The sequence below is a fragment of the Xenopus laevis genome, chromosome 1S (genome assembly GCF_017654675.1).
Source record: "Xenopus laevis strain J_2021 chromosome 1S, Xenopus_laevis_v10.1, whole genome shotgun sequence".
NCBI lineage: Eukaryota > Metazoa > Chordata > Amphibia > Anura > Pipidae > Xenopus > Xenopus laevis.
Genome location: NC_054372.1, coordinates 3164875 through 3187896, shown reverse-complemented (window position 1 = coordinate 3187896; position 23022 = coordinate 3164875). Strand labels below are relative to the sequence as shown.

At 43.4% G+C, this 23022-nt stretch overlaps 1 protein-coding gene across 4 annotated transcripts in view; it reads left to right on the top strand.

Annotated features, from left to right (window-relative positions):
- The window catches only part of dctn1.S (dynactin subunit 1 S homeolog), a 45087-nt gene extending 28490 nt beyond the window's left edge, over positions 1 to 16597 (top strand). For 3 of the 4 annotated variants that reach the window (XM_041579337.1, XM_041579338.1, XM_041579336.1), the window contains exons 7-32: positions 2465 to 2485; positions 3353 to 3550; positions 3882 to 4079; positions 5322 to 5526; positions 5643 to 5721; positions 6044 to 6203; positions 6432 to 6536; positions 7148 to 7339; positions 7493 to 7609; positions 7844 to 7996; positions 8406 to 8566; positions 9960 to 10128; positions 10377 to 10445; positions 10798 to 10860; positions 11198 to 11347; positions 11726 to 11887; positions 11990 to 12121; positions 12379 to 12507; positions 12633 to 12775; positions 12986 to 13152; positions 13936 to 13953; positions 15116 to 15249; positions 15335 to 15524; positions 15607 to 15680; positions 15873 to 15962; positions 16130 to 16597. In XM_041579337.1, coding sequence (XP_041435271.1) covers positions 2465 to 2485; positions 3353 to 3550; positions 3882 to 4079; positions 5322 to 5526; positions 5643 to 5721; positions 6044 to 6203; positions 6432 to 6536; positions 7148 to 7339; positions 7493 to 7609; positions 7844 to 7996; positions 8406 to 8566; positions 9960 to 10128; positions 10377 to 10445; positions 10798 to 10860; positions 11198 to 11347; positions 11726 to 11887; positions 11990 to 12121; positions 12379 to 12507; positions 12633 to 12775; positions 12986 to 13152; positions 13936 to 13953; positions 15116 to 15249; positions 15335 to 15524; positions 15607 to 15680; positions 15873 to 15962; positions 16130 to 16267 — 3417 coding nt within the window. In that variant the 3' untranslated portion in view covers positions 16268 to 16597. The remainder of the gene's footprint in view (positions 1 to 2464; positions 2486 to 3352; positions 3551 to 3881; positions 4080 to 5321; positions 5527 to 5642; positions 5722 to 6043; positions 6204 to 6431; positions 6537 to 7147; positions 7340 to 7492; positions 7610 to 7843; positions 7997 to 8405; positions 8567 to 9959; positions 10129 to 10376; positions 10446 to 10797; positions 10861 to 11197; positions 11348 to 11725; positions 11888 to 11989; positions 12122 to 12378; positions 12508 to 12632; positions 12776 to 12985; positions 13153 to 13935; positions 13954 to 15115; positions 15250 to 15334; positions 15525 to 15606; positions 15681 to 15872; positions 15963 to 16129) is intronic. The other variant, XM_018242957.2, reaches the window with a different exon arrangement.
- The last annotated feature ends 6425 nt before the right edge of the window (positions 16598 to 23022 follow it).

Below are 23022 nucleotides of genomic sequence, written 5' to 3'. Positions count from 1 at the left end.
CAAGAATATTATATAGTACTTATTAATTGATTCAGTAATAGAGGAGATAGATCATATGTTAGTCCCTCAACACCATTCAGAGATTGACACGTTAGTAACAGAATGAACCAAGTGTTTCTTTTAACTGATTTGTGTATAATTTAATACAAAGTACACTTGCTATAATATATCAACAATAAAAGCTGTTTTCATTATCTATTTTGTTGAAGATAACACTGTTACAATGTATCTTGTTTTTAACTTGCTTTTACTTTGTACTTATTTGGTGTAGAACATGAAAGGGATTTTAGTATAGCATAAAGATTTTAGTGTTGCAACAAGAATGTAATTTGTGTAGTTCAGCAACAGACTTGGCTCAAGTGATACCACTACAGCTGTTATTTTTCCCACCAGTTAGTAGTTATAAGGCATGTACATTGATAGATTCAGCACTTTGAGAAAGGCCCTGGACTGGGCCCAAACGTTAGTCCTATGCTGTGTTATTTTCAATAAAAACCCTTTTTCATATTTTTAAGCCCTGAGAGGGCTGATCTTCTTTGGATGGATGAAGATATTATATTGATCGTGCACCCAGGCAAACAAACACTTTATTCAAGAGTGCTGGATATATATATATATATATATATATATATATATATATATATATATATATATATATATATATTATATTATATTATATTATATATATTGCCCTTTCTGCAGCTCTGCAGGGTTAATGAAGTGTTTATGAGTCAGTCTCATTGATCTATATATAAAATGAAAGGACCAGAGTGCAAGCTTCTCCAGCCACATGGTGCTACCTGCTGGGCAAATAAAGGGCAAGTTTGCCAGACAGATAATATGTTTTGGATGATCCGTTCTCCTTTTCCTCTGGCATTTACACCACTCCCCAATGGCAGAGCAGAAACTGAAATGAATCAGAAACCACAAATAAAATGTAAAAAGACCAACCGCAAGTTATTTGGATTTCTTACCTCCTGCACGGGCTTCATCTGTGCCGTCAGGTCCATGTGACCAGGAGTAAAAGGAACAAGTCTGTTGTCTAGCAAAGCTCTGGGTTTAGTTGTGCCCAATGACAGAGAATCTGTAAAACCTGCCCCCTAGTGGTGCCCTCTGGTATAATTCGTACAACATGGTATAAAAGCCCTGGGCACTGTTGGGTACAACTCACCTTTACCAAAGCCGAACTCGGCTGCCATTTCTGCATGACCCCATTTTGGCAGACGTTGCCTTTGCTGATGTCTCTCTGCTTTAGAGGGAGACACTATATAGAGTTTTCTGTTCCCCCGTATTGGAATTCAATGCCTGAGTTACACTAGTGAGGGCCCCTGATGATACAGACCGTATAGGGCCCCAGGGGAGAATTGACGATTAACCTTGTGCTGTTGTTGAACTATGTGCCTCAACCCCACTGCTTTAGGCTATTGGTGAGGGGGATGCTGAGAGGTGTAGTTTATCAACAGCTGGATTTATATATAATCATTAGGGAACAACCAACATTTATTCTTTACTGATATTTTCAACCCCAAAGGATTCTCTGATGCTGGGGGCCACAATAATTTCTGGAGGATATGATCATGCAAGATAACTGGATCATCCAAAAATGCAAGTCCCTTGCAGTAAATGCAACGGACTGAGCTGCTGCTAATGCTGATTGCATGGGAAATAAGTGGCAGTCAGAGCTGTGCATTGTCTATATTGGTCCCATTACACATTCACATTTTATTCTGTTCCTTTGCTTGGTCCCCTCTCCCTCCAGTACAATGGGAAGCTCCTTCCCCTCCAGCTGATTAATATGACAGTTTGGTAAGCTGCTCTGTATGAGGCAAGCTGTGTGCCAGCTAGTAGTGTGCCCAGACTCCTGCCCCTCACTGTGCCCATATACAAGCGCTGGGGCTAAATGTAAATCGCTGGCGGGATGGCACTCAGAGCGATTCATTTTCCAAAGTCGCCCGAAGCTTTCTTGTGAGGCAATTTCGGGCCACTTTGGAAAACGAATTGCTCGGCGGGAAGGCAGGGGAGCCAGTTTGGGGAGATTAGTTGCCCCAAAGAAAAGGAGATTTGTCCCCGGGCGACTAATCTCCCTGAATCTGCCCGTGTGCCCTGACGTAACTGTATGTAGTACGGGCACCTGTAGGATGACTGGAGGGTGCAAGAGAATAGAAGGCCCAGTAGGATTAATATCCAGTGCCAAGTTTCAGTATCTATAAACCAAAATGTTCTTGTGGGTGGGCTACCTGTATAATGGCTAATTACTACAGGACATGGCATAATGCCCAGCTCTCTCTTCCCAACCTGTTGGCACTGTGCATGGGTAGGAATGTGACAACATTGTTGCCTTACTCACTGCTTGGAATTCAAGATTATTTCCTTGTACACTAACTGTCCTGCTGTCTTCTCTTCCTCTGCTTCTGTCTCTCTCTGTCTGTCTGACTGTCACTGCCTCTGGCTGCTTCTTCCACAGATCACCACCCGGCGCACCAAGGTGAGACCCCCTACTCCTACCCCTGTACCCTTTAATGCCCCCGCCTGTCTCTCTGGTGTCTGTGGGGCAAGATGTCTGTACTGTGTGTGTGTGTGTGTGTCCTGCTCCTGGCATCATATTCAAGCCTCCACTGAATGAAACTACAGATCCCAGCATTCCCAGTAGAGGCTTATGGCCTAGTGTCTGTGGATTATTGTGTGTTACCCTGTTAATAATAGATGATGTACGGGACACAATCAGGCACTCGCTCTGAATACAGGAATCAGCTGATCCATCAGATTGTGTCCGTTTTTAGGATTCCTATGGGATGTGAAACATTAATGTGAGCACTTGGGTATCCAGAGTCATTAGACTTTTCTCTCATTCCCTGTTCTCTCTATGGCTGCTAACATGGCAGTGTTTTTGGGGTGTCGGGGGGGGTAACATGACAGTGTTTTTGGGGTGTCGGGGGGGTAACATGGTTACATTTAATTTTTAATCCAAGATGTGCAATGTATCAGTGTTTATTCCTTTTCTTTTCCAACTGTATTAGTTGATATATTAAAGAATCAATCCTTTGAGTTGAAGAGATGTTTCTTATTCATATCCGGGGCAAGACAGGTGTCTTCTTTGTGTTCTTTTGTCTGTTTATTTTCAATTGAAGGATTCCCATGGTATCAGCACACGCTGTTGATCTTGTAGAAACAGATGAGCAGTGATGGAGCCTTGGGTTCAGCTTCAGTCACCTTTGTCTCTGGTTCACAAGCTGCTTTGTGTCCTCCATTCGTTCTACTCTATGGCTCAGGCTTCATATGTGGGCCACATAAAGCTGTGGAGATGTGGGGCCCGGGAAGTTTATTGCTAATCAATGTGATGTTTGTTTGCCAGCCCACCCGGCCCTCCAGTTCAGCGGCATCAAGTGGAACAGCCGGAGCTTCAGGCTCTGCCTCGGCATCATGTGGGGAGATGAGCAGCAGCGAGCCCAGTACCCCAGCCCAGACCCCACTGGCTGCCCCCATTATCCCTTCACCCTCCCCCGCTATTATGTCTCCAGTAGCCCCTCTGCCTGGCCCAGTCCCCACCAAGGTAAGTGGATGGGTATTGTCTTTCTATTCTTAATCCTTATTAGATCAGATAGACTTTTTTTTCCCACTTGTGGATTTTCCCATAATACCAAGTACTGTTTAACTGACAGGTTTGGGAAAACCTAGGGTTCTGACTATAATTGGCTAATATCTGCTAATTTCAGTTAAATTGACCTTCTATAGGGCTTGTTCCACTGACCTACCCCTTGATAACGGGCACATAGTGTTTAGCCTTCTTATTGGCAGTATTGTTATGTATTTATAGATTTATATTGATTTCTTCCATTATGCTGTTGCCCTTCATATCACTGACTCTCTACTCTGTTTTGCAGGAGGAGGAGAATCTCCGGGCGCAGGTTAAAGACCTGGAAGAGAAGCTGGAGACGTTGAAGATGAAGAGAGCAGAAGACAAGGTTAAACTGAAGGAGATGGAGAAGTCGAAGCTTCAGCTGGAGCAGGTGCAGGAGTGGAAGAGCAAAATGCAGGAGCAACAGGCGGACGTCCTGCGGCAGCTCAAGGAGGCCAAGAAGGTTGGTTTAGTGGTTGGCTCGTGTAAAGATATTTAAGGAAAGATATTTAAAGAAAGTAGGGATGCACCGAATCCAGGATTTAGTTCGGAATTCGGCCAGGATTCTGCCTTTTTCTGCAGGATTCGGCCGAATCCTTCTGCCTGGCCGAACCAAATAGGAACCCTAATTTGCATATGTAAATTAGGGGCGGGGAGGGAAATCGCTTGACTTTTTGTCACAAAACAAGTAAAAAATGTTTCCCTTTCCCATCCCTAATTTGCATATGCAAATAAGGATTCGGATTTGGTTCTGTATTCAGGCCTGGATTTGTAGAAAGGCCACCTAGGATGCCCAACCACACCCACTTTGTTTGAAAAACACTGGGGATGCGCTGGAGATACAATTATTTTTTAAATCCCCATTGCTCCTGTCCAGATGATGAAAATTTGCACGAATAAAGGGGAGGGGACAGGGGTGACAAACAGCAGTGGGCCTAGGGGCGCCCACTATGTAAATCCAGTCCTGTCTGTATTCGGCCGAATCTTTCGCGAAGGATTCGGGGGTTCGGCCGCATCCATAAAAGTGGATTCGGTCCATCCTTATCAGAAAGGTTGATATAAATACAACAGTAACCCCTCAAAGTAATGCTGCTCTGAGTCCACTGTCAAAAGAAACACCTAATTTCTTTCCCTTTTATTGTGTACTCATGGGCTTCTGTATCGGACCACCTGTTTTCACCTTAAACCTCCAGGGCTAGGGCTTGAGCATGCTCAGTTTGTTCCTCTCTCCCTCCCTGCTGTAATCTGAGCCCAGAGCTATGAGTGAGCAGGGAGAGACTCAGGCAGGAATTGACAGCGATCGACTTATGCTAATTGCCCTGGGCACAGAAGGTGATCTTGGGCCTCTCCAAGCAACACACAATGTAATGCAGGCTGTATAGAAGCTGCCTTACAAGATTTTATATTGATAATAAGAACATGTGGCCTGGGACTCCTGTAATAGTGTAACACTTGACTTCATTTTGTTGCAGCATTAAAGTAGTGCACTGTTTCCCCTTATAAGACATGATACAGCTGCTCATACCTTGTTCTTACCACATATGCAATTTTTGTTGCTTATCCCATACTTTACACCCCATACCCAGTCCTTACATGATTCTCAGACTGCCATGTCTTTTTCATGCATGGGATACTGTAAGCAGTGAAGGAATGAAGGTTTGACTGTTCTTGACCCCAGTAAATTGAATTGTTTGAATAAACACAGGAAGCCAAAGAAGCTGTAGAGGCCAAAGAACGCTACATGGAGGAGATGGCAGACACTGCTGATGCCATAGAGATGGCCACGCTAGATAAAGAGATGGCTGAGGAACGGGCAGAGTCTCTACAGCAGGAGGTGGACACCTTAAAAGATAAGGCGGAAGAACTCAAAATAGATCTGGAAATCCTCAAGCATGAGATTGAGGAGAAAGGTGAGGAATAGAAGAGATGGGCAGCTTTATGGAGTAGGATTAGGGGCCACTGGGGGTGGTTGACTACTACAGACACATTAGATGACTAACATCTTATTTTTTTTGGCCTGATGTAGGGTCGGATGGAGCCGCTTCCAGTTATCAGGTCAAACAGCTGGAGGAACAGAATGCAAGATTGAAGGAAGCGCTAGTCCGGTAAATGCTCTTATTTGTCCATAGACTTGTATTACCCTTTGTGCAACAGAGGTGCTTGTATGTATTGAGTTGCATCTATAGACGTGCTGATAAACCTGTGCTCGGATAATGTTTATGCTCTCGTAGGCAATGTGGGCACAAAGGTGCATTGCCTCTGTTGAGTGCAATTTATTCCTAGAACCCAACAAGCCCAGCTATTTTTCTGCTCCTCGAGGTTTCTTAGCCTTTTCCTGTTGCTCTTTTCTTCTTCTGCCACAAAGTGATAGTTTGGTTCCTGTACAATGTGACAGATAGCTGTAACTCTCAACATTCCACTCTCCAGGATGCGGGACCTGTCGGCCTCAGAGAAACAGGAGCACATCAAGGTGCAGAAGCAGATGGAAAAGAAGAACACAGAACTGGACACCTTGAGGCAGCAGAAGGAGAAGCTGCAGGAGGAGGCCTCGCACATGGAGAAGACCATTGATGAGCTGAAGGAGCAGGTAAGGATCAAACATACAAGGTCCCAGTCTCTCCAGCTGCAGTAATAGCTGTCTGTATGTAGATCTGTAAACCCCAGGAGAGGCCACAGAATCAGTCCAGTGGGTAAATAATGGGAGGGAAAGGTTAAGTGAAATGTAACTAGACAGATGACTAATGTATCCTTCAGCTTATAGATCAGCTATGGATACAATGCACGTCACCCTGAGCCTGTTATTCACTTTCTATAGGTTGATGCAGCTCTGGGAGCTGAAGAAATGGTGGAGACCCTGACAGAACGAAACTTGGATCTTGAAGAGAAAGTCCGGGAGCTGAGAGAAACCGTCAGTGATCTGGTATGAATCCTGCCAATCGTAAGTTACACTGAATGGGCCATCTGCTCCCGGCATGGAAGTACATAGCTGCTGCTGCCTCCCACACACACTTGAAGGGGTTGTTCATCTTTAAATTACCTGTTAGTATGTTGTAGAGAGTGATATTCTGAGACAATTTGCAATTGGTTTTCATTTTTTATTATTTCTGGTTTTTGAGATATTTAGCTCTTTTTGTAAAATAAGTCATTGGGGTTCATTTATAAACAGTGGGCTAATTTGCTCCTGGGCTGTGACCCATGGCAGCCAATCAGATGATTGTTTTCAGTGCTTAACCTGCAGTTGACTGAAAAAAACTAATCGGTGATTGGTTGCTATGAGTTACTGCAAAAGTGCAAATTTGCAAAGTGTTTATAAATGGGCCCTATTTTGTTGATGGAGCCAGCAGCTTATTTACCACTATCCTCCACCTTAATTACTGCCATGGCAGCAGCTATGTGCATGCGGTTCATCTTCATCTGCTGCTGGATTTTTTGGATCTACAATTCGGCTTTTATAGCCAATATGGTGACAATGCCCCCGGATCAGACTGCTTTCTTTCTACAAGTTCCTCTCTGTATTGTGCCCACCCCTAGGAAGCCATCAATGATATGAATGATGAGCTGCAGGAGAATGCCCGTGAGACAGAACTGGAGCTCCGAGAGCAGCTGGACATGGCCGGGGCCCGGGTACGAGAAGCAGAAAAACGTGTGGAAGCTGCACAGGAGACGGTTGCCGACTATCAACAGACTATAAACAAGTATAGAGATCTGACTGCTCACTTGCAGGTAATATGTGCAGTTGGTTAGAGCATTGTTCTGGATTAGACCAAAACAATATCCTGCCATTTTACTCACTAAATTCATAGATATGGAAATCACTAGCCTGCATGCAGATAACTGGCCCCTCTCCCCCATCCCTCTCTTATTTTTGGGTTATAGGAAGTGAATTGTGAGCTCAGAAACCAACAAGAGGCTTCAGTGGAGAAGGAGCAGCAGCCATCACCAGAAATGTTTGACTTTAAGATCAAGTTTGCAGAGACCAAGGCCCACGCAAAGGTGACCTATTCCTTAGATCCAGCACCCAGTCCTATGCATCTGAGTGGCCTTTTCAGGCTGCTGTCCCATGTATATCTTGCCTGCTTGTAATTGGCTAGCATATCCAAATTTATCCTAGCCAATTGCATGTGCCTACATAGCACTCAGGGAGTGTATTCCCCTTAGAAGCCACAGAGCACAGGCAGATCATTTCTAAGTAATGGCTGGTGATTCCCATTATTTCTGTTCCTGAAGGCCATTGAGATGGAGCTGAGAAAGATGGAGGTTACTCAGGCCAATCGGCACGTGTCGTTGCTAACATCCTTCATGCCGGACAGTTTCCTACGACACGGAGGAGACCACGACTGCATTCTGGTGCTTCTGCTGATCCCTAGACTCATCTGCAAGGTAAGTGCTCACATCACATCCAGGTTAGTCATGAGGATTTCATTTGTCAGGTGCAAGAGAAAGGTATTTTGTTCATCTTGTTGTAAGATTGACTGTATGTGACACCTGCCTGGCCAGTTTATTAAACAGAGTTGCTTTTTTTTAGAGATTCCTCCTATATCTAGAGATCATTTCAGTAATAACTCGGCTTTATTTAGATTCAATCCCCCTGAGTTATGAAAGGGCTGAGTCAGTACTCATGGAATCTCATGATGTTTCTCTGCTCTGCTGTACATAAGCCTAGTGGGGATGGAGCTGATAGTATCAGGGTGCTCCTCACATTAAACTCAGCTCTGTGTCCCTAGAAAACATATGTTGTGTAATTACATGAGCCACGTATGTTGCATTGAGGCCTGTGTCCTTCCTGCAGGCGGAGTTGATCAGTAAACAGGCGCAGGAGAAGTTTGAGTTGTCAGCAGCAGGAGAGCAGAAGAGCGGCATGAGAGGAGCAGTGGGAGAGCAGATGAGCTTTGCGGCTGGACTGGTCTATTCCCTGACCCTCCTGCAGGCCACTCTGCATAAATATGAGCAGTAAGTGTGGGTGATACATTATAGGGGTTCTCTTATTATTCTATGAAGATGGGGCTGTTAAGCACAAACCTGGTATGGGTTACATTTATTCTAATGAAGCTGCTATCCCACTATTCATTAAATTTTTGTTTTGCTCTGTTGCTGCTCGATAGTTCGAGATGCCAACCTCTTATATTAAAGCACAATTTAAAGGAACAGTTCAGTGTAAAAACAAAAACTGGGTAAATAGATAGTAATAAAAAATGTTTCTAATATAGTTAGTTAGCCAAAAATGTAATGTATAAAGGCTGGAGTGACTGGATGTGTAACATAATAGCCAGAACACTACTTCCTGCTTTTCAGCTCTCTAACTCTTGAGTTAGTCAGTGACTATAAAGGGGGCCACATGGGACATAACTGTTCAGTGAGTTTGTAATTGATCCTCAACATTCAGCTCAGATTCAAAAGCAACAGTTATGAGCCATGTGCCCCCTCTCAAGTATCTGATTGGCTACTGCCTGGTAACCAATCAGTGGAAACTAAGAGGGCTGAAAAGCAGGAATTTACCCAGTTTTTATTTTTACACTGAACTGTTCCTTTAATGCTTAGCATAAATAATATTTGGGGGTCTGCTATGGAACAGAATACAAAGCTGTGGGGCACTGCTATGGAACAGAATGCAAAAAGAACAAGTCAGCAGCCAGCTAAAGCTGCCAGGCATAAATACAATCTACCCAAACAGCTGTGCTTTATCCTGATTAATAGAAGTCCCTGTGGTTCTGTGTGTCACTATCATAACAAGGATGAAGGATTATTAGCTTTCTGCAGTATGGAAAAGATCTCATCCGGATTAGGGGTTGATGAATGGTTAAGGAGTGATTACACCTTATATTAGCTGCATCACTAGCCATGTGCATCTGTACAGCAAGTAGGAGAGCGCTCCAGTTCTAGTATAGACTGCAGCTTGCTGAGAGTTATAATTCAGCAGCATTTCTGGCCCAGCATTTGCCCAACCTAAAGTGTAACCGCACTTCATTCAATATGTTCCTCCTGCAGATTCTCCGTGTAGAGTGAATAGACGGGGGGCTCCATGTTAAAAAGTGCATGTTTTGTGCTTGTCATTACAAACATGTTCATGGCTTTGGGCAAGGGAGTACCTACAGAAGAAGCAGACCCTACAGCTGCAGTGGGGTATAGGGGCCCCATAAGGCCTTAAAGTGGACCTGTCACCTACACAGGTGCACAATGAAAGTCCTTTGCAAATTAAACATGAAACAAATTATTTTTTTCATTAAAACATAACTGCTTGATCCCAAGGCCAATGATCTGCTGCAGGACATGGCTATTTATGTTTCTGTGCAGTTTGTGTATGGCCACCGTAAGCTCAGGGAATGACTATGATCTCTCCTCTCAGGGCTCTGGATAAGTGCAGTGTAGAGGTGTATAAGAAGGTTGGGATGCTGTATCCCGAGATGAGTGTCCATGAACGCTCTTTGGACTTCCTCATTGAGCTGCTGCACAAAGACCAACTGGATGAAACTGTCAATGTGGAGCCTCTCACCAAGGCCATTAAATACTATCAGGTAAGTGATGCCAACAGGGATATAACCTAAAGGAATGGGGTAAAGTTCAGATCCAGAGTCTCTTTCTGAAACCCCCATATAAGTATAACTTACTGGCCCCACAGAGACTCAGCGGCTGCCTTGCATGGATCTGGCGACCACATCTCTTAATAACAAGCCATGCCTATATCAGGGGGAGGGAGAACAGAAAATAATGTGTCCTGGGTGCCCAGACCTGAGCAATTAATCAGTTTCTTTTTCCCCTGCAGCACCTGTACAGTATCCACCTCGCTGACCAACCAGAGGAATGCACAATGCAGCTCTCGGACCATATCAAGGTAACCTGAGCATTTCACTCCCCCTCTCACTGATAACTGATACTTGTCCTTCATTTATAATGCTGCACGTGTAATCACTGCTTATAGGAAGATTCTCAGAAACCAAGTACTTGCTCTCTATATAGTGTCTCACCCATTTGTTATTGCAAAGCCAGGGCGACACTTGCCCAATTTGTCCACCCAGTTGGTTGACCCAAATCATGGATCACATGAGAGTGCATAAGAGTTTGGATCATATCCAGGACTTGCTGCAGTATTTGGCTGATAGAATCTCTGCCTGACCCTATCATTAATGCAGGGTTAAATGTTCTTATAAGTGTCATCCTTGGCTAAAACTGGTTCTTCACTGCAGTTCACCCAGAGTGCTCTGGACTGTATGGGAGTAGAAGTGAGCCGGCTGCGAGCTTTCCTGCAGGTAAGTGACCTTATTGTGTATTGTGAGTTTTTTGTTGAGAATACTAAATAATGTACTGCAGTGCTTCACCCTGGGACTGTGATGTTGAGAGAATAACTATACAATGTGCATGGCTACTAATAAGAACAGAGAATCTAAAGCTGCAACAGCCAGAGAGATGATGGACTTCATTGTCACCAAATCACCGGAGTCATATTAATGTTAATATAAATTGTCCTCAAATGTGACTCACTGGATGCTCTGAGCTTCATTGACTGTATTATTAATGCACTTGCAACTCAGTGCAGCTCTTGGGATTGCAGAAGGCCCATGTGCTCATTAGATCTCTAATTTCCAGGCTGGGCAGGAGAGCTCGCACTTTGCCATCCTTCTGAAGGATCTGGAGACTTCGTGCAGTGATATCCGCCAGTTCTGCAAGAAGATCAGACGGCGAATGCCTGGCACAGAGGCAGCTGGAATCCCTGCGGCTCTGAGTTTTGGACAGCAGGTGAGCAGAGCTGGTGGGAGGAGATACAGCTGCAACAACATGGCTGCTGCCAAGATTGTATGTCATTCACAGTATGTCAGCCATCTTTGGCTCGTCTGTCTGCACTGTACTCCCTGTGTGTCCGATGATCTGCTGGATTTATCCTGATGCCAATTTTAGGCTGCTGTGATACTAGAACTCCCCACACTTCCTATGAGGAGATTCAGAGACTTGTAGTTAAACTGAAGGGATGTAGATGGGGCCTCTGCAGTGTAGAGACAAGTCCTGCTGTTGTATACCATGGGCTGATGGTAAAGTGCATCAGCGCAGTTACCCATAGCAACCAGTTTTATGTGTCCATATATTGTAAATTTCACATTTCAAACCTTGTTTTTCTAGGTCTGTGAGACATTGTTGGATTGTCGCAAGTATCTCAAGTGTGTGGTGGCCGTGTTCCAAGAAGTGGCGGCTGCGGGAGCTCAGATGATCGCCCCTATGGGAGAAAATGAGGGCTTGCAAGCTCTGAAACTGGAAGATGTGGCCTTTAAAGCTACTGAACAGGTTTGGCTTAGTGCTCTGTTTCATTGTGAAATTAATATTTGCCTTGAGCCAGATGCCCACACTCACCCCTCTGTGTCCCACGCTCTGTCCCCTGCTCTGCAGATCTATGGAACAAAGGGCAGTAATCCACACGAGTGCCTCCGACAGTCTTGCAGTCTTGTGATTGCCACCATGAATAAGATGGCGACTGCCATGCAGGAAGGGGAATACGATGCAGAGAAGCCACAAAGCAAGGTGAGTATTTATACAGTAGGTGCAGGTCTGGACTGAGATTCAAAATAGGTCCTGACATTTCAGGTACACAGAGGCCCAAACAGCCCACAGAGAGGCCCAAAGGCCTCCCCATCAGCCCAATAAATAGTGACTTTCTATGGCATCTTACAGCAGCCCCTCTGGCATTTGCCAGAATCCACAGATTGCCATTTCCGGGTCTGAGTAGGTGCACATTGGGGCTCTGTGAGACACCACATTCATTTGGCCTCTTGTTTCAGTCGCCCCCTCCGGTGGAACAGAGAGCGGCGGCACTTCGGGCAGAGATAATGGATGCAGAAGGTCTCGGCCTAAAGTTGGAGGATAGAGAAACTGTCATTAAGGAGCTGAAAACATCTCTAAAAATAAAGGTGAGTGAAAGGATGGGGTAAACTGGGGAGGCGGGGTTAGTCAGGACACAACTAAGACTCACGGTATCCATCACTAGTGCAATTCCAATCAATGTCTGTTTAACAGTGTTATTTTTCCTGCTCAGGGAGAGGAGCTAAGTGAGGCCAACGTGAGGCTCAGCCTTTTGGAAAAGAAGTTGGACTGTGCCTCCAAAGAGGCTGATGATCGAGTGGAGAAGATCCAGACGAAGCTGGAGGAGACACAGACTGTCCTGAAGAAGAAGGAGAAGTATGAATCGTGGGAGCAGTGGAAGCTGTTGTGACTCAAGGAGCAATATTATTTTTGTTTAGAAAAGCCTTGAGGGAACCAGTACAGGCATCAGTAGTGATATATATACAGTAGTGATATATTTACAGTAGTGAGATATATATATACACAGTAGTGATATATACCGTAACTGGTGTGATGTTTAATCATGTCATTGAACTTTTTGCACAGAGAGTTTGAAGAGACAATGGATGCTCTCCAGGCCGACATTGACCAGCTGGAATCTGAGAAAGCAGAACTCCGCCAAAGGCTCAACAACCAATCAAAACGCACCATCGAAGGTCTGCGTGGGGTACAGGCACCTGGTGTGGCTTCTATTGTATCTGGACTTGCAGGAGGTGAGACAAACATGTACCATAATGGGCAATAAGCTTCCATGATGCTTAGCCAGCTGCTGAGTGTAAGGCCCTGGGCTCTAACTAGACACTGAGCTAATGAGCCAAATTTAAAGTCAGTGTCACCTGCCAGTATTGATGTTAAGATTTGCTGTTGCCAGATTTCTATATTATATGACTGATTCAGCTCAGAAACTGCATATGGTATGTGCTGGGATTGCGCCTGCTAAAGAGTTCTGTGATCCCTGTGTAAATTTGGGGATCCTGAATATCATATCACAGGTTATGGGCATCCAAATCTGGGACTAAATAGAAAAACAGATTTTGCTCCAACTGTACAAAATCTGTCTGTTTAGACATTCACCATTAGGTGGCAGCACATGGTACACTAAGGCTTGGATCCAGTTGTGTATAATGAGTGTGCAAAGAGGATCAGCTGTGTGACCCACATAACATTTGGGCTGCTCCCCATTTATATCCGCTGGAATAGCCACAAATTGTCCTTGGCTTGTGCTTTATACCTAATGTCACAGTGAGTAGCACATTTCATGATTAGTAGCTGTTGGGTAGAAGTGTTGCTTTTACTTTGTTATATTTCTTCCTTTTTTATACCAGAAGGTGGGTGTTGTAGTTTAGGCTTCTGGTTGCTGAAATAAGTGTGCCCCTGTGCCAAGCTGATACCCGCTGTTTCCATTGATGCCAGTGTTTCTCTTATTCTGATGTTTCTTCTCTCACTCTGCTCTTCTTTGTGTCTCTCCTTTCGGTCTGTCCTCCCTACTCATACAGCAGAGGAAGAGCAGAGAGGTACAGTTCCGCATACTCACTGGACAAATACAATAAGCAGTTGTTGGACCATCTCTCATACATCAGTGCATGCATATCTTACATGTATAACGTCAGGAATGTCCATCTATTATAGGGGTCCCCAACCTTTTTTACCCGTGAGCCATATGTAAATATATAAAGAGTTGGGGAGCAACACAAGCATGAAAAAGTTCCTCAGGGTGCCAAATAAGGGCTGTGATTGGCTATTTGGTATCCCCTATGTGGACTGGCAGCCTACAAGAGACTCTTTTTGGCAGTACATTTGGTTTTTATGCAATCAAAAGCTTTATCCAAGCCTGGAATTCAAACATAATCTCCTGCTTTGAGGACACTGGGAGCAACATCCAAGGGATTGGAGAGCAACATATTACTCACAAGCGACTGGTTGGGGATCACTGGTCTGTTAGATAAAAAGAAGTGTTTTTCAGTAGTCCATTGCGGATGAATCTTGGCTCCGGTGCTAGTGAACCCAGCAAACCCCCCATTATTTATGCAGAGCTTGGATTCCCTCTGTTTCTGCTCGTGGGGTGCAATTTCCCAGACGGCTTCTAAGCAGGGGCCAAGCCTCACACAAAGCCTTAAACATGACCGAGAGTAGAGGAGAATGAAGTTCAGGGGCAAATCATATTCACTGACTTGGAGAACAGATCCTGATGGAAATGGGCTCAAGTTTTATCCCAATTAGGCTCATACTTTTCAGTTTAGGTTATACTTGTATACCATTCTGCATCAAGTCATTATATAGAGTTAACTGTTCTGGATCAACATTACAACCTTGGGTACCACTAACTTGCTGTATGTTACGTGGCTTGTGCTTATACTATCCTTTATTCACGACTGACCTTGGGCCAATAACAGTTCACCTGGAACCCCTCTAATCAGGGTCAATAGATTTCATAGACTCATATACAAGTGTGAAAATTCAGTATATTTATCACTGCATTCCATGGCAGGAGACACAAGACTTCTTGCCTAGCTTCTGTATGGGAGGGATTAGTCCAATCAGAACACAGTGTGTGGGGTTACAGGGGCACCCAGATACCCGTATGTGTTATTGCACCATATGTATGCATGTCTGCATGATTGAGGAATGAGAATTCTCCTGCTTCTGTATTATATATGTACCATCCCATTCACACAGGAGTATCATCTGGCCAATCCCTGTTAAATGGCTCTGGTCCAGTCCAAGTGAAGGATTCTCCACTGCTGCTGCAGCAAATTGATGCCCTGAGACTTTCAATGAAGCACCTGAAGCAGGAGAACAACAAGCTAAAGGTACGATTAAATGGTGGCCCTTGCTAAACACTCCTCCCAGCAAATCCTTGCACCAATGTAATGTCACGTTTAATCTAATCCTCAGGCCATTCAGATAAAGGAAGATCTGGCCTCCTTGCCGGCATTGCATGTCCCCAAACTCACTCTCCCCAAAGAGCGACACAAAGAAGAGGCAGTGTCTGGAACCCTGTACAGAAAGACCAGCCAACTGCTCGATGCTCTGCAGCAAATGAGCGCCAACGCTAAGGTGATAGATATCACTCACAAGAAAGCAGGTAAGTACATGTGTTTGTATGGGTTATTGCCCCAATCGCTTAGCTGGGGTTCCTCATGCTCCGATTCCTTTTTCTCTGGTAGGAAATCCTGCAGCTCAGCTCCTGGAACAAACAGCTCGACTCAAGTCTCTGAGTGACACCATTGAGAAGCTGAAGGTAAGTGGTGGGATAAATCCCAACTTCAGATACTTTGGGCTCTGCACTTTATAGGTAGAGACTGATGCATGATGGGACTTTGCAGTGACTGGGACGTGGCACCCAGAGGCCAATAAGAGACCGTGGGACAGAGAGGTACATTTAGGGCTGATGACATAATTCAACATATAAATCTTCTGTTTTCCCTAAAAGGGTGAAGTTATGAAGGAGACGGTCTCACAGTGTCCCGGGGCAAACGTTCCCACAGATTTTGCCACTTTCCCGTCCTCAGAATTTATAAAGGTAAGTGCCTGACTCATGAGGAGAGCAAAGTATAAAAGGGAACCAGGCAAATTCAAGCTTTTACTCTTCATTTAGTGGAATGTTATCTGACATGAAACATCTGTACAGTCCCATATCCTTTATCATCTGTCTCCTGCTCTCTGATTGGTTTTTATCTGCCCCTACAGGCCAAGGAAGAGCAGAAAGAAGACACCGTTTACATTGGAAAAGTGACTCTTTCTTGTCAGCCGGGACACGGGGAAATCCACAAGCTTGTGCTGACCCCCCAACAACTGCACCAGCTGCACCAACGGCTCATCTACTAGAGACTGTGTGAGGCCATCTTTGCTCTGCGTGTGAGGCCATCTTTGCTCTGCGTGTGAGGCCATCTTTGCTCTAAGCATGTTCTGATGAGCCGCGTGGAACTTGACTGACCTCCCATGAGCCCGAGGAAGTGAACTAACTCTGGGCATAAACATCAAGTGTCAGTCTGGGATAATAATGTGTATACAATGTACATCTGTCTGTGTTCCTGGTGTCTCTCTCTGTATTTATATTTACTGTCTGACATTCACTGTCTGACACTTGGGATTGGGTTTGTGCAGAACAAGGCAGTCATTTAATAGAGAACAAATCCCAGGCAGGGGTAAATCATTCCCATTCTATTTGAGCCTCCTTTTTCCGGATGTATTTCCACTGCCTGCCTGTGATGATTGAAGTCTGACACTGAGGATGTGATGCAGCAGTGAAAGGTCCAACTTTGATTGGATAATGATGTAGCCTATTGGGAGCAAGATGTGTCACATCAGTAGAGGTTCATCAGTAGAGAGATCACTTACATTCAGCTCCTGCTAGAGACCCAACATGAGAAACTTCTTCACAGATGTAAGTTTAATTCTTCCCTTATCATTTGTCTTCTATTTCTTATGAGCATCATGTTTTCTATTCTTTCCTGAGATCATACTGTGTGTCAGTCCATACAGATCATTTACTTGCACTTATACACTATTATTAGTTATTCAGTACAGAACAACCACTTAGAACATTTAATCACAGTTTTCTCTCTCTCTTCTGCTTCTGACCTCTCCTAAATAAGTCGTCCTGGCGTATATATATATATATATATTTGCTCATGTTAAAGTGCCTGTGAGGAAGGGGTTAGAAGGGTCATCAGTTGAGCTGTTTCACAATTGACTGAAGACTGAGAGATGTACCGACCCTCAATGAAAACAATTACTAATAATGTCTTTTATATAGTGAATAAAGTACCCCCTCTTGTAAAATATAAGGATATTATAAGTTGCTGAGGAGTTTCATGACCATATAAAAGTACGAGGCCAAAGGCCCCCCCCATTGTAAAATATAAGGATATTATAAGTTACTGAGGAGTTCCATGACCATATACAGGTCATGGAACCCCAAGGTTGCTTTTAATATCCTCATATTTTACAACTGGGGGTACTTTATTTATTATAATACACAAATTTCAGTGAGTCATGTGACAGAAATGACATCAGAACTCACCGTTTATAACTGATGACATGAGAACTCACCATTTATATAGTGAATAAAGTACCCCCTCTTGTAAAATATAAGGATATTATAAGTTACCGAGGAGTTCCATGACCATATAAAAACACGAGGCCGAAGGCCAAGTGTTTTTATACAGGTCATGTAACTCCGAGGTAACTTCTAATCTCCTCATATTTTACAACTGGGGGAACTTTATTTATTATAATACACAAGTTTCAGTGAGTCGTTACAGAAATGACATCAGAACTCACCGTTTATAACTGATGACATCAGAACTCACCGTTTATAAGGATATAATTTACAAGATATTCATAGCTTTTGTGTATTATAAGGATATCAATTACAAGATATTCATGGCTATTGTGTACTATAAATATATATACTGTAGTAACTACTTATAGGAGCCACGTTGTATAAATGGCCAGTTCTTACACCAGGAGGGCTCGCTGCATATATCAGCTGTGGGTGACCTACTGCAAAGCAAAAGATCTATAGGGAAGTGATGTATGACTGGTAACTTAATAAACACTAAACTGTCTCTCATCACTTCTACCTGTTGTCTCTGTCATCTGGACTCATTTGTGCTGTGTGATTCCCCTGCTATTTACTCCTATTCACATGTCTGAGTGTCTCTACTTGCTGCTCTCTGGCCCATAATCAGGCAGGAACCTCCTTCCCCCGGGTAAGTGAATCCAGTCTCCCCAATACTAATCCCATTAATGAAAATCTATGGGTGTCATTTTCATGGTGAAACTTGCCAAATGATTTGGCTCATCACAGCCCCCAACCAATGTCTCCCCAGGACTTGTCACCCAATTGTCAAGTAATTAATACAGGGACTGACGGAACCTGTTTCCCTCCATAGAGACTTGTGTGTCTGATACAGACGTGATGCCCCCCATGATCCTACCCTCAAGTCTCCCCCTAAATAACATACAAGGGAAGCTCCTGAGGTGCAAAGACTCTGGTTTCCCTTAGTCCATTCAGAGTCAAGTCCACTTGAATAAATATTTATCTGGCAGAAATTTATGCACAAAATAAACTTCCAGCCAAGAGTAGGAAACATTATCTGAGCTGTATATCATACGAGAGCCAACAGAGCTCACAATTAAATTGTCCCTTTTCACTTATGTATAACGTTTAGCCTTAACATGTTGTTACTGCATTACAATTACCCTGTGTCAGGGATAAAGACTCAGTTACTGGAGCAGAAGAGTCGGCTGGTGGAGCTGAGCTGCTAGAAGACAAGACTCACTCGGAGCAGCAGAGAAGAGACATTTGTATCACAGTGGAACGATGGAAAGTTCATAAGTGGGAAAGAAGACTCCACTCATGGAATCAGGGAGAGAAAACTAGGGATGCCCCGAATTCTTGTGTGTGTGGTTGAACTGAATTTGCATATGTGAATTAGGGGCGCGGAGGGAAATCTCATGACGTTTCATCACAAAACAGGGAAGTGGGAAGAAAAGTCAATTTTTAATTTCCAGACCCTCATATGCATATGCAAATTAGGTATTCAGCCAAATCTTTCACAAAGGATTCTGGGATTCGACCTAATCCCAAATAGTGCATACGGTGCATCCATAAAGAAATCAGATACAAGAAAAGATCATCTGAAGAATAAGTCATAGATTTAAGAGGAGGCCGTTCTATTATGTATAAAAAAACAAGAATGGGCCAGAGCATTGAACACTTTTAGATGTAGAAGGAATGTGCTTAGAGAGGTTATATTTCTGGTTATTTTATTGAGAATTTCTGCAAAAACCCTCCTAGTCCCTCCCATCTGTTCCACTGGCTGCTGCCTCCTTTCCCAGGCTGTGCAGGGGGGCCGGATAAAGGGGACAATTTTCAGCACATAAAGTATTTACTATTGTTAGTGAGTTATTTATCCTGTAAGTCTCCTTTAAGACAAGTCAGTACAAATAAGAGTTTAGAGCAATGATATTGTGAGTGATAATTGGCTGGTGGGAGAGATTTGATGTGAATATGCCCCAGTGTCTGTTGCAAAGGAACAGGGCTGGACTGGGGGGCTCATAACCCTACTGTAAATGATAAGGATATTAGAAGTCACTGAGGGGTTGTTCTGTGACCATATAAAGGCACAAGGCTGCAGGCTGAGTTATACAGGGAACTCTGAGTATCACTCATGTATTATAAGGAATAATGTACCCCCTACTGTAAATGATAAGGATATTAGAAGTCACTGAGGGGTTGTTCTGTGACCATATAAAGGCACAAGGCTGCAGGCTGAGTTATACAGGGAACTCTGAGTATCACTCATGTATTATAAGGGATAATGTACCCCCTACTGTAAATGATAAGGATATTAGAAGTCACTGAGGGGTTGTTCTGTGACCATATAAAGGCACAAGGCTGCAGGCTGAGTTATACAGGGAACTCTGAGTATCACTCATGTATTATAAGGGATAATGTACCCCCTACTGTAAATGATAAGGATATTAGAAGTCACTGAGGGGTTGTGACCATATAAAGACACAAGGCTGCAGGCTGAGTTATACAGGGAACTCTGAGTATCACTCATGTATTATAAGGGATAATGTACCTCCTACTGTAAATGATAAGGATATTAGAAGTCACTGAGGGGTTGTTCTGTGACCATATAAAGGCACAAGGCTGCAGGCTGAGTTATACAGGGAACTCTGAGTATCACTCATGTATTATAAGGGATAATGTACCCCCTACTGTAAATGATAAGGATATTAGAAGTCACTGAGGGGTTGTTCAGTGACCATATAAAGGCACAAGGCTGCAGGCTGAGTTATACAGGGAACTCTGAGTATCACTCATGTATTATAAGGGATAATGTACCCCCTACTGTAAATGATAAGGATATTAGAAGTCACTGAGGGGTTGTTCTGTGACCATATAAAGGCACAAGGCTGCAGGCTGAGTTATACAGGGAACTCTGAGTATCACTCATGTATTATAAGGGATAATGTACCCCCTACTGTAAATGATAAGGATATTAGAAGTCACTGAGGGGTTGTTCTGTGACCATATAAAGGCACAAGGCTGCAGGCTGAGTTATACAGGGAACTCTGAGTATCACTCATGTATTATAAGGGATAATGTACCCCCTACTGTAAATGATAAGGATATTAGAAGAAACTGAGGGGTTGTTCTGTGACCATATAAAGACACAAGGCTGCAGGCTGAGTTATACAGGGAACTCTGGGTATCACTCATGTATTATAAGGGATAATGTACCCCCTACTGTAAATGATAAGGATATTAGAAGTCACTGAGGGGTTGTTCTGTGACCATATAAAGGCACAAGGCTGCAGGCTGAGTTATACAGGGAACTCTGAGTATCACTCATGTATTATAAGGGATAATGTACCCCCTACTGTAAATGATAAGGATATTAGAAGTCACTGAGGGGTTGTGACCATATAAAGGCACAAGGCTGCAGGCTGAGTTATACAGGGAACTCTGAGTATCACTCATGTATTATAAGGGATAATGTACCCCCTACTGTAAATGATAAGGATATTAGAAGTCACTGAGGGGTTGTGACCATATAAAGACACAAGGCTGCAGGCTGAGTTATACAGGGAACTCTGAGTATCACTCATGTATTATAAGGGATAATGTACCCCCTACTGTAAATGATAAGGATATTAGAAGTCACTGAGGGGTTGTTCAGTGACCATATAAAGGCACAAGGCTGCAGGCTGAGTTATACAGGGAACTCTGAGTATCACTTATGTATTATAAGGGATAATGTACCCCCTACTGTAAATGATAAGGATATTAGAAGTCACTGAGGGGTTGTTCTGTGACCATATAAAGGCACAAGGCTGCAGGCTGAGTTATACAGGGAACTCTGAGTATCACTCATGTATTATAAGGGATAATGTACCCCCTACTGTAAATGATAAGGATATTAGAAGTCACTGAGGGGTTGTGACCATATAAAGACACAAGGCTGCAGTCTGAGTTATACAGGGAACTCTGAGTATCACTCATGTATTATAAGGGATAATGTACCCCCTACTGTAAATGATAAGGATATTAGAAGTCACTGAGGGGTTGTTCTGTGACCATATAAAGGCACAAGGCTGCAGGCTGAGTTATACAGGGAACTCTGAGTATCACTCATGTATTATAAGGGATAATGTACCCCCTACTGTAAATGATAAGGATATTAGAAGTCACTGAGGGGTTGTTCTGTGACCATATAAAGGCACAAGGCTGCAGGCTGAGTTATACAGGGAACTCTGAGTATCACTCATGTATTATAAGGGATAATGTACCCCCTACTGTAAATGGTGCAGATGTGGGGGGTACACAGAGATGTTGGACAGGAAGAGTCTATCCCAAGTCAGGGAGGTGTGGGGCAGAATGAAATAATAAAGAGGAAGTAAGACACAATATCAGGATACACAATGAAATGAAATGGACTAATCTCATTTTATTACTTTTATGAGTGACCAGGGCACCATTAGAAATCATTGGGCCCCATTCTCTACTAATTGGCAGGACAGCTCCTCAGGGGGGGGGGCAGCTATATTAGGGCACTGCCTGCCTGGCCCCCCCAAGAGTGTGGGATCTGCTAAATGAAGATTTACCTTCATATTCAGATACAGTATGTGGGGGCAGTTTTTTACAATCACTGGGGTGTCGTTTGCCTCCTATGCTAATGCTCAGGAACTCTGTGTATCAAGCAGGGCATTATATACAGGGAATTATATACAGGACATTATATACAGGGCATTATATACAGGGCATTATATACAGGGAATTATATACAGGACATTATATACAGGGCATTATATACAGGGCATTATATACAGGACATTATATACAGGGCATTATATACAGGACATTATATACAGGACATTATATACAGGGCATTATATACAGGGAATTATATACAGGACATTATATACAGGGCATTATATACAGGGCATTATATACAGGACATTATATACAGGGCATTATATACAGGACATTATATACAGGGCATTATATACAGGGCATTATATACAGGGAATTATATACAGGACATTATATACAGGACATTATATACAGGGCATTATATACAGGGAATTATATACAGGACATTATATACAGGGCATTATATACAGGGCATTATATACAGGGCATTATATACAGGGAATTATATACAGGACATTATATACAGGGCATTATATACAGGACATTATATACAGGGAATTATATACAGGGCATTATATACAGGACATTATATACAGGGAATTATATACAGGACATTATATACAGGGCATTATATACAGGACATTATATACAGGGAATTATATACAGGACATTATATACAGGACATTATATACAGGGCATTATATACAGGGAATCATTACTAGCTGTGTATATAAATACAGAGTATTGTGTATCTGTACAAAGTGTAACAAACAGCAGATATTTCTATAAAGGAGCAGCACGAGGGTCCGGCAGAGAGAGAAGCACGTGGGGCTGTTCCAGCTGTGTGAGGCCCCGCCCAGGAGGAGGAGGGATGTGGGAGGAGTCACACAGTCACATACAGATTTAG